We start from the raw sequence: 12163 nt of genomic DNA on the forward strand, positions 1-12163 counted from the left end.
AAACAATATTTTCTTTGATTTAAACAAATTCCATTATCAGTTTTAATAACCTCAATTCCCAAAAAATATTTTAATTCTCCTAGATCTTTAATAAAGAATTGTGACTTTAAATTTTTTTAACATTTTCCAATTCAACATCACTATTTCCTATGACAATAATATCATCAACATATACCAGTAGAATTACAACTGTATTTCATGATTTCTCACAAATAAGGAATAATTATTTATACTTTGTTTAAATCCAAAACTTGAAAGAGAATGATATAATTTTTCATTCCACTTCTTAGGAGCATGTTTAAGACCATAAAGTGACTTTATTAGTCTACAAACTCTGACATCACCTTTAGAGTGATATCCTTCAGGAAGAGCCATATAAAAATCTTCAGACAAATCACCAAATAAAAAAAGAATTGTTTATGTCAAGTTGATATAAAGGCCAAGAATGATGAAAAGCTAAAGATAAAACTATTCTTATAGAGACCATTTTAGCAACAGGAGAGAAAGTATCCTCATAGTCAATACCATCTCGTTGACTATATCCTTTAGCTACAATTCTAGATTTAAACCTCTCTATCTCACCATTAGATTTACGTTTAATTTTATATATCCATCGATACCTTATGGCTTTTCTTCCTATAAGAAGATCAGTAATTTCCCAAGTGTTATTTCTATAAAGAGCCTCCATTTCCTCATTCATTGCTTTTATCCAATTTGGATATAAAGCAGCCTCACTATAAGATTTCGGTTCAATAATTTTATTAAGATTTGAAACAAACAAAGATTTTCATTATTAAGAGAAGAATAGTTAATTGATCATTCAATTCCATACTTATGTTTTCCTTCCACAACATAGTCACTAAATTTAGCAGGTATATGTACAATACGACCAGATCTAGTAGCCCTAATAGACTGGCCACTTTCATAAAATTTATCCAAATTATTCAATTTTGTTGCAAAACACAAGCATCCAAAAACTCTAAGTTTATCAAAGGTAGGAGAAGATTTATAAACAATTTCATAAGGAGAGGCACCTTTCAGAACAGAAGTAGGTGTTCTATTGATTAAGAAAACAAAAGTTAAAGCAGCTTCTCCCCAATACTTAAGAGATAAACGAAATTGAAAGATTAAAGATATGACAACATTTAAATTATGTCTGTGCTTTCTTTCCACAACTCCATTTTTTTGTGGAGTATAAACACATGAAGTTTGATGCATAATTCCTTTAGACTCAAATAATTGTTTCATCTTATTATTTATGAACTCAGTTCCATTATCTGGCCTAACTGTTTTAATTTCAACTTCAAAATGATTTAAAAGAATATTAAAAAACACAAGAAGACAATAAAAAACTTCATCCATTGACCTCAAAAAATAAACCTAATTAGCTCTAGTATATTCATCCACAATGGTCAAGAAATATCCAAATCCTTCTATAGTGGTCACTCTATAGATGAATTAATTCACCAAGACATGAGGTGACATGTTGACTAACAGGAAATGACTCTCTGGTTTGTTTAGCTTTATGAAACACATCATAAGGAAGAAGAGTATCATTTTCAAAATTGAGTTTATGCATTAAAGAAACTAAAGCTTGATCAGAAGGATGGCTAAGTTTGTTATGCCATGTAAGTTTAGAAACACAACAAATGGATGAGGAATTATTAATCCTGAAAGAATTACCTGAAGGCACACTATTTATGTATTAGAGACCTCCAGATTCTCTACCATTCCCCACCATCTCCTTTGATTGTAAACCCTGAATTTTACAACTATGTTCATTAAAAATGACCTCACAATTACTGTCTTTACAGAATTTATGAACATATAACAAGTTTACATTAAAGTCTGGAACAGCAAAAACATCAAACATAGTTAAGGAACTAGATATGTTCATATTACCAATCTTCTCAATTTTATCTAAAGTACCATTACGATGACTAACCAGAAGATTTAATTTAGACACGTCCACATTGTCATGAAGAAGAGATTCAGAAGGAATCATATGTTGATTGGCTCCTGAATCAACAATCCACTTTTGACAATTAACAGAAGAATTAAGAGCTTGAAATAAGCAAGTACCTGCCATATTAGCACTAGCAGATACTTCTCATTAGCTTGTTTATCATTTATAAGTTGTAAAAACTTGATGTACTATTCCTTAGTAAGATGATGAAACTCATAATCTCCAATAGAATCAGTTAAGATAGGAGTATTAGAACTCCCAGAAGAAGTGGTAACAGAGTTACCAGAGAATTTTTTTTTATTATTTGACTCACTTCTTTGCTTGAAATCTTTTGGATATCCTATTATCTTGTAACGTTTTTCAATTGAATGACCTCTAATACCACAATTCTTAAACTAAACAACTTGATTTTTATTTTTATTAGAACTATTGGAGTTAAACATATTATTAAACCTACTATTAAAAGCAGTAGACTGAGACTTAGATGATTGAAGAGAAGAAAAAGAACCATTCCTTTGAAGAGACCCTTCTCTAAACAATATAGAAACTTAGTTTTGACATTAGGTAAAGGTTCCATAAGTAAAATATGACTCTTGACTTGACTATATGAATCATCAAGACCACTGAGAAACTGCATAAGTTTCATGAGATTAGAATGGTCTTTGAGTTTAATAGCAGCTTCACATGTACACTCAGTAAGACTAGTAAGACCACCAAACTCCTTCCAAAGAGAGTTAAGCTTATTAAAGTAGTCTGAAAGTGAAATTCATTTTGTTTAAGTGTATTGATCTGTTAATGAATATTAAAAACAACAGACCCATGACACTTGTTATAAGTTGATAAAAGACTCTTCCATATGTCCTCAGCTACATCAGAATAAGCTTGACTCTGATAAACGGAATTATAAATAGATGACAAAAGCCAAGAACAAACAACAGCTTTAGCCCTATCCCATTTAGTTTTTTTAGCTTCATCAACATCAGCTTTCTTAAAATTTCCATCAACAAATCCGAGTTTATTCCTATCCCTAAGAGCTCTAGACATAGAACTCGTCCATAATCTAAAATTCTCATTACCAGTTAACTTTATTGTAACAATAGTTATAACAGCATTATCAGAGAGGTGGACAAAGAGAGTATCATCAAAATTAAATTGATCATCCTTTCCACTTCCACTTGGAGGCTCAGAAGGACCAGCCATAAGAACAAATTATCACAAACAACAATCAAGGAAAAAAATAACCAACATATACCAAAATGTAACATCCCATTTTTCAAGTGGCTTCGTATTCATCCCTCGGATTTGAATTATGTCACTTTTGGCCCTTGGGTTGGAAGGAAGTGGCAACAAACGACCAAGCATGAAAAAGTTGGCAACTGGGCGAGTACGCCCAGCGTAAGATGGGGTACGCCCAACGTAGAAGGTTAAATGATCACGGGTGTAGGAGGAGTACGCCCAACATACTCTCAAAGATCCTAAACCCTAATTTGGGGGATGATCACTATATAAGGAACATTATGGCTCAAACCCGATCCTCTTTATCAGCATCCCCAACCTCAGAAAAACCCTAGAATGTCTTATTCCTTCATTCTTGTGTGATCTTGATCTTGAGGGGCGATCTTGGTGTTTTAAGCTTGGAAGAGGAAAGAAGAAGTTAACTAGGAAGGACTTAGGAAGCTTAAGCTCATAGATCTGGAATAACATAATCATTTGAGACTCTCTAGAGGTATAAAGTTTGTAACTTTCCTCAAGAATGCTCAGATCTAGTGGAGCTTGATTTGGAAGTAATGTTGGTCCTGAGTATAGATATTTATGGTTCAAATCCGATTTCTGGACTTAGAGTTTCCACTCTCAGTTCAAAATGAGTCTCTAAGGCAGAAAGTGTTGAATAAGGTGTCTGAGTCCATAACTATTTCTGGTATGTACTTGACCCGGTTTGGCATGGTCCATTTGGATTGCATGGCATCTTGCACTTGGGTAGACTAAAATGAGAGAAAGGACACTTATGGTTTATTAATATATTATATGTTATGATATATTAATAATATTATTTAATTAGTATTGATCAAGAATTAATTTAGAATTAATTTTGTGATCAAAAGAAGACTAATTAAATACATGGGCTAATTGTGTAATCATCCATTTCTTTAATAGTGGGTTTGTAATCCATGGTGTATTGAGTTGGGCTAAAACCCATGAGATGCTCCATGGATACTCCATGGTAGTTTTAAACCCATGGATCCAAGAAATGAAAATTCATGTCATTTAGGGTTTACATGGTGTAACCCTACTTGTGACACACTATAAAAATGGATGTGTTAGCTACCAAAATCGGCCACTAGTGAAGAACAAGAGGGCATAGCTGATTTCTAAGTATGTTGCATTTCTCTATAAGTTATTCCAAGTGTATTTGGTGTTGTGTGAAGCATTTGAGGCGTCACATTTGGGGTGCTAGGCTCACAAGGATCTCAAAGGAATTCCAGCAACAAAAGGTATGTATCTCTTACTGACTTTTATGTTTAAAAGTTCCCCATGTATGCTAGATAGGTTATGAACCTTGGAAAATCAAATTTGCATGTATCATAGTAAAACATAGATCTAAGGTTTCTAGGGTTGCATGTACACCATAGGAGTGTTAGAATGCTCAAAACCTATCAGTGGTATCAAATCCTAGACTTGTTTTCTTGATATTTGATGCAAACTTGTTGAAAAAGTTGAAAAACTTGCTGTCTAGACAGTGGACTCGCTGATTCCATGGGGGGACTCGACAAGTCCAAGACCAAATTCATCCTACTCGTCGAGTAGGTTCTTATACTCGACAAGTAGGAGGCTCTGACTGGTTTTTCGACTTTTGTTGCTGGAAATGGACTAGAAAGATTACCCTAAATTGTTTTGGTGTTTTAAAACTTGTTTTAGATGGTGTAATGGTTATGCTAATCCATTTACAATGGCTAATATCAAAATTCCATGTTTATATGTGTTCATATGATTCTTGAAGTTTTGATATGCATGTTCATGTTCTTATGAGTTATTGTTAGATCATAGGAATTCCTTGCTAAATTGTTTAATGATTAATTATTGATCTATTATGTGTTTAATGGGATCCATCACTTGTCCTCAAGTTATGGATAACCAAAAGTCACTTTCTTTTAATGTCCATTTAAAACACATAAGTTACATAAAAATGAAGAGTCTTCACTTTTATGAACTATTAACTCATAAGTTATGAAATGAAGAGTTTTGAATAGTTTGAAAACGTACCCTCAAGTTTTGAATTTGTAAAGTTGCGCATTTAAGAATACTTTAATTCCAAACCCTTAGAGTTTTAAAAGTTAAAATTCAACCCTTATATTATTATAACATTAATGGTTAATTATTATTATTATTATTATTATTATTATTATTATTATTATTATTATATATATATATATATATATATATATATATATGTATATATATAAGATCAAGTCGTTTTACTGTTAGTAGGCCTCATTTACGAAGCCGGTCTATAAGGGGGGTATAAGGTTGTTGCCTATAAAATAGCAGCTTAATGGGTGTCCACTCTCACCCACCGCTTCCTTGATCGGTGGAGGGTCGTTAGTCGAATGGGGAGGACAATGACTTTAATTCTCATTAAAAGTATGATGATTCTTATAAAGTAACTAGATGTCTTATAATTCCCGATCTTAGTTACTTTAGGAAAAATTGAATATGGTGCTAACCCATGAAATTCACACTTTGTACCTTACCAAGTCGTTGGTGGAGCGTTTGTGGGTAACCGGCACACTAACTTGGGCTAGTAAGGATAACAAATGGTGACTTAATGTTTATCATAGATTGGTAGAGCACGTGTGGGTAACTGGCACATTGATTAGGTGATAATATTAAGGGTACCAAGTGAATTTGCATGGGTATTCACACCTTGTTTGTGATCCTCGGCATCCCAGTCACAAAAATTGAAGGGCACATTCGAGATTGAAACATGCAATTGAAAAGTTCAATGAATCTCAAAAGAACCTAGGAATTTCAAAACCAATTAAAACCTAATTATTTATTTCGTTTTCATGGTGGAAATTGGTGAATCGTAATTCACCTACCTTCAAATATGTTATGGCTTAGATTATGACATCCCTCTTCTAAGTTATAATATATTATGTTGGGTCCCAACTTTAATATTACATTTGGGTGTTTTATTAAGGACTATATATATATATATATATATATATATATCTAATCTAAACTTGTTTTCTTCTTTTCAGATGTCTTCCAACAACAATGTTTCGGGGTCTAACCCTACATGCTCCTTCTCTCTCATGAACCTTTGTGGGACAGTCATCTTCGATGGCACAAACATTATGGATTGGATCCGTAACATCAGGATGGTCACTCGTTGCGAGGATAAGGAATATGTCCTCGATAAGGAGCTTAAGGAAATCGATGAGTCTACTACTACTCTTGAGGAGATCGCTGAATTTAGGACACATGAGAGAGATGCCACTAAAGTGGCATGCATCATGATGGCCACAATGTCAGCCGAGCTCCAAAAGTCCTATGAGGACTATTACCCTTTTGAGATGCACCAGGATTTGACGGAAAGGTACCATCAAAGTGCTCGTCAAGAGCGGTATGAAATAATCTCCTCCATGATCACAACCCGAATGAAGGATGGTGAACCCATCACGGGCCACATGCAAAAGATGCAAAGATATGTGGACCGTTTGCTGAAACTAGATGTTAACTTTCCTGAGGAGTTGGCAATTGACATCATTTTGCACTCCTTACCTTCTTGCTATGACCAATTTCAAATTACATACCACATGAACAAGGAGGAATTTACACTCAACAAACTTCAGGGACTTTTGAAGACCGCAGAAAGTGGTCTTAAAGGTAAGTCAGTTGTTACCTTTACTCCTACTCCTACAGCTACCTCTGTTTTGGCTATCGGGCAAGGCAAAGGGAAGAAGAAGAAGACCCCTTCGAAGGGTACCAAGGGAAAGTCTCTTGAAGGCTCCTCATCTGGAACCAAAAGTGGTTCTATCAATCCTTCTGCCAACCCTAAAGAGGCTGAATGATTCTATGGCCAGAATAAGAGGCACTGGACGCAAAACTGCCCAAAGTACTTGCAGGATGTCAAGGATGGGAAAGTGAAACCATCCCATGTAGGTATTTACACTATATTGTCTAATAACTCACCATATTCTAACTCTCGGGTCCTTGATACAGTTTGTGGTATTCACATATGTTCTGATTTGCAAGGCCTAAGCAAAAGTAAGGATGCGGAGCACGGGAAGATAAACCTAATCATGGGGAATAGGAAGGCTTCGCCTGTTACCAAGATTGGAGTTTATACTTTGTAGCTAAGTAGTGGGTTAAAGTTAGATTTGAATAAATGTGTTTACTCGTCTGAAATGGCGAGATATATTATTTCTTTTCATGGTTTGTACAAACAAGGGTTTACCCTTTTCTTTTGATAATGAATGTGGTGGTATTAATGCTTTCTTTAATAATGTTCTTTATTTTAAAGCATTACCTTGTGATGGTTTGTATGAAACTGTGTCGGTTGTAGATAACCTAGGAAATAATGTGTTGTGTATTGATTCTTCTACTAGCTTTTGGATAAAGCATCATTATGGCATTGTCGTCTTGGTCATGTAAGCAAGAAACACATAGGCCAACTCCAAATGGATGGATTCTTGGAGTCATTTGACCTAAAGTCAGATGATAGTTGTGAATCTTGTTTGCTTAGGAAAATGATAAAATCACCATTCACTGGTACTTGTGCAAGGGGTGAGGGTTTGTTAGACCCTATACATACTGATGTATGTGGACCCTTCAAAACCGCCACAAGGGATGCTAATCGCTACTATGTGACTTTTACCGATGATTTTAGTAGATATGGTTATGTCTACTTAATCAAGCATAAGTCAGAGAATTTTGAAAAGTTTAAAGAGTTTAAACAGGAAGTAGAAAATCAATTGGGCAGGAACATCAAGATGCTTCAATCCGATCGAGGTGGTGAGTATCTTAGTACATAGTTCCTCGACTATCTTAAAGAGTGTGGGATTGTCTCATAATTGACACCTCCCAGGACACCACAGTTATATGGTGTGGCTGAGAGGCGTAATCGGACCTTGTTGGACATGGTTCGCTCCATGATCAGTCAAGCTTCGCTACCAATCTCTTTTTGGGGGTATGCCTTAGAGACTGTCGCCCATATCCTTAATCTAGTCCCTACAAAGAAGGTTGCCAAAACACCTCATGATATGTGGACTGGGAAAGTTCCCAATTTGGACCACATCAAGATTTGGGGTTGTGAGGCCTTCGTGAGACGCGAGACTCAAGATAAGCTCGAACCTTGAGGTGAGAGGTGTATTTTCATCGGCTACCCACAGAAATCCTTTGGTTACCTCTTCTACAAACACAGTGAGAATGTGGTCTTTATGGCAAGAAGAGGGGTCTTTCGAGAGAGAGAGAGAGAGAGAGAGAGAGAGAGAGAGAGAGTTCATAAGCCAAGGAAACAGTAGGAGGCAAATTGACCTTGAAGAAATTCAAGAGTCAAATGATGAAGGAACCTCAAACCCTAGAAATCAACCTGAGGAGGAAACTCCTGTTGATCCGGTTGATGAGTCTCTACCTCTAAGGCGTTCCACAAGCGTTAGGAATGCACCTGAGCATTACTATGGTTTCCATATTACTGCGGAAGGTGATACATTTATCAGTAATAGTACACTAGTAAATTTGGATGAACCTAACAGCTTTAAGGAAGCCATGGCAGGCCCGGAGTCTGCTAAATGGAAGGAGGCTATGGAAAGCGATATACAGTCCATGTATGACAATCAAGTTTGGAACTTGGTTGACAATGTACCTGACCGTAAGACAGTCGGGTGCAAGTGGATCTTCAAGAAGAAGACCGACATGGATGGCAAAGTGCATACTTATAAGGCATGACTAGTTGCAAAGGGCTTTACTCAGACTCAGGGCATTGATTATGATGAAACCTTCTAAGCAGTAGCGAAGATAAAATCTATTAGGGTCATGCTAGCCATTGATGTATTTCATGATTATGAAATATAGCAAATGGATGTTAAAACCGCTTTCCTTAATGGAAAGTTGGCTGAGGATGCTTACATGAGTCATCCAGAGGGTTTTGTCAGTACAGAGTACCCAAATAGAGTATGCAAGCTTGACAAATCCATTTATGGACTGAAGCAAGCATCTCGCAGCTGGAATCTTTGTTTCAATGAAAAGGTCAAAGAGTTTGGTTTCTCGAGGAAGCAAAGATGAGTCATGCGTATATGTCAGAGCTAGTGGGAGCATAGTTAGGTTTTTTGTATTGTATGTGGATGACATACTACTCATAGGAAATGACATCCCATCTCTACAGGAGGTGAAGTCCTGGCTTGGGAAGTTCTTTGCTACGAAGGACCTTGGAGAAGCTGCCTATATCCTAGGGATAAGGATATTAAGAGAAAGGAGTAAAAGATTAATTGGACTTAGTCAGAGTACTTACTTGGATAAGGTGATGAATAGGTTCAGCATGCAAGACTCCAAGAAAGGAGATTTGCCGATCCAGAGTAATGCCAAGCTGAGTAAGACTCAGAGTCCGAGTACAGTGGCTGAGATAGCTAAAATGAGTCGAGTACCGTATGCTTCCGTTGTAGGCTCAATCATGTATGCTATGACTTGTACTCGCCCTGATGTGGCTTTTTCTTTGAGCATGGTCAGCAAATATCAGGGGAATCTTAGCAAGGCTCAGTAGACTGCGGTAAAGAACATTCTCAAGTATCTTCGGAGGACTAAGAACTGGGTCCTTGCCTTCGGTGGGAGTGATAACTTGAGAGTGGTTGGGTATAGTGATGCTAGCTTTTAGACTGATAGGGATAATTTCCGCTCTCAGTCAGGCTGGGTCTTTACCTTAAATGAGGAGCAATTACTTGGAAAAGTTCCAAGCAAGAGACGGTAGCTGATTCGACTTGTGAATTAGAGTACATAGCAGCGAGTGAAGCAGCGAAGGAGGCTATATGGCTGAAGAACTTCATCGGAGACCATGGAGTTGTACCAGCTATAAAGGAGCCTATGGAAATTTTCTGTAATAGTGAAAGTGCAGTTGTCTTAGCGAAGGAACCAATGGATCACAGAAAATCCAGACACATAGACAGAAAATACCATTTTATCAGACATCAAATAGAAGAAGGACTCCTCGTGGCAAAGAGGGTATCATCGGATGAGAACCCAACAGATCCCCTCACGAAGGGACTGACTAGGGTTAAGCATTTACAACATGCGAGGCGCATCGGGATGAAGGATGATATTAGATTTACAGATTAGATAGGTATTTTTGAAACTTGTAAAATGTAATCGAGATTTGATGATGAATAAAAGTTGTTGTTTATTTATGAGTAAAGTGTTGCTATCTTTGTCAATTATTTACTATAGTTTTAGCTTTGCATGTTTTGACTTCCAGAATAATTACCTTATTCAAAATATCCACAGTCGGTCATATGTTGGAAGTAGATATGAATCAACACTGTCATGAAGTTGGCTTGTAGATGTCTAAGTAGTTATACATAGCAAGAGTTTCTACGACCCTCAAGAGTGCTCATAAGTTCTGAGTATTGGATTCAACCCACGCTCACTTGTATCACTTCATGGAATTTATCTCGAGTGATCGTGAGACGGTAATATCATATAATTCTTCAAACCTAGAGATATGAGTTGTTGACTATGAGTTGGTTATACATTGATTGTACGAAAACACATTGGTAACTCGATGTTATAAAACGTGCCTTTGTGTATAATTCAACAAGTAGTAGAACAAGCATATGAGTTGAAGTTTATCCGTTCCTTCTTGGATTAGAAGCGATATCTGGTCCCCTCGATGATTTTGTTTTGACCTATGTACCGGGCCCGGTCAGAACTAAATTGATGTGTTCGATTAAGTTCTATGTCAAACAAATCGGAAATCGGGAAACAAACTGTTGGACAATAAGTATGACATTATTCCATGTATTTGTCTGACTTATATCATGAGAGCAGAGGATTTTATGATCACTTATCTTAAATGGCGTGACATTATTATCTCAGTTCTGAGAGACCTTGAAAGAGCTACGATTTCTAATCGGTTCCTGAAGTAATACTTGTAGTAATAGTTATTAGACTTATCCAAGTGAGAGACTATTGGATAAGGTGTCTAAGTCCATAACTATTTTTGGTATGTACTTGACCCGGTTTGGCATGGTCCATTAGGTTTGCATGGCATCATGCACTTGGGTAGACTAAAATGAGAGAAAGGACACTTATGGTTTATTAATATATTATAAGTTATGATATATTACTAATTTTATTTAATTAGTATTGATCAAGAATTAATTTAGAATTAATTTTGTGATCAAAAGAAGACTAATTAAATACATGGGCTAATTGTGTAATCATCCATTTCTTTAATAGTGGGCTTGTAGTCCATGGTGTATTGAGTTGGGCTAAAACCCATGAGATGCTCCATGGATACTCCATGGTAGTTTTGAACCCATGGATCCAAGAAATGAAAAGTCATGTCATCTAGGGTTTACATGGTGTAACCCTACTTGTGACACACTATAAAAATGGATGTGTTAGCTACCAAAATCGGCCACTAGTGAAGAACAAGAGGGCATAGCCGATTTCTAAGTATGTTGCATTTCTCTATAAGTTATTCCAAGTGTATTTGGTGTTGTGTGAAGCATTTGAGGCGTCACATTTGGGGTGCTAGGCTCACAAGGATCTCAAAGGAATTCCAGCAACAAAAGGTGTGTATCTCTTACTAACTTTTATGTTTAAAAGTTCCCCATGTATGCTAGATAGGTTATGAACGTTGGAAAATCAAATTTGCATGTATCATAGTAAAACATAGATCTAAGGTTTCTAGGGTTGCATGTACACCATAGGAGTGTTAGAATGCTCAAAACCCATCAGAAAGTATCCATCTTGCATGTATTATTGAAGTCAAGCATGATTTATGATCATTTCTATGAGAATGGAATGTTATTTTGGAGTTTGGGCTTATTAGAGCGATGCAAAGTCACCAAGTCAGTGACTTTATGGATTAAGACGTTGAAAAGGACTTGGATATGTAATTGTAGCTTCTGGTTTGGAGTATTAAGCACTTAATGGGAAGGTGACTTAACAAGGGAGTACGCTAAGCGTACATGCAGGAACGCC

At 36.4% G+C, this 12163-nt stretch overlaps 1 protein-coding gene across 1 annotated transcript; it reads right to left on the minus strand.

Annotated features, from left to right (window-relative positions):
• Positions 1 to 320: 320 nt before the first annotated feature.
• On the minus strand, positions 321 to 3166 carry LOC145095972 (uncharacterized). The gene is made up of 7 exons (XM_079033770.1): positions 2815 to 3166; positions 2475 to 2719; positions 1903 to 2035; positions 1714 to 1848; positions 833 to 1301; positions 485 to 734; positions 321 to 383 (listed from the first exon to the last, which is right to left on the minus strand). The coding sequence occupies exons 1-7, from the start codon at positions 3164 to 3166 to the stop codon at positions 321 to 323; spliced, it is 1647 nt and encodes a 548-aa protein (XP_078889896.1).
• Between the last annotated feature and the right edge of the window lie 8997 nt (positions 3167 to 12163).

Source organism: Lactuca serriola, chromosome 3, assembly GCF_051521515.1.
Source record: "Lactuca serriola cultivar US96UC23 chromosome 3, Lser_US96UC23_V15, whole genome shotgun sequence".
NCBI classification, from domain to species: domain Eukaryota; kingdom Viridiplantae; phylum Streptophyta; class Magnoliopsida; order Asterales; family Asteraceae; genus Lactuca; species Lactuca serriola.

Bases quoted from the DNA above. Each gene is read 5' to 3' on its own strand.
- LOC145095972 (XM_079033770.1), bottom strand. From the start codon at position 3,166: ATGGCTGGTCCTTCTGAGCCTCCAAGTGGAAGTGGAAAGGATGATCAA. The intron at 1,849-1,902 runs GTAATATGAACA...TTGCTGTTCCAG, and splicing joins AGATAAAATTGAGAAGATTG to ACTTTAATGTAAACTTGTTA. The intron at 384-484 runs GTCTCTATAAGA...ATTTGTCTGAAG, and splicing joins TCTCTCCTGTTGCTAAAATG to ATTTTTATATGGCTCTTCCT.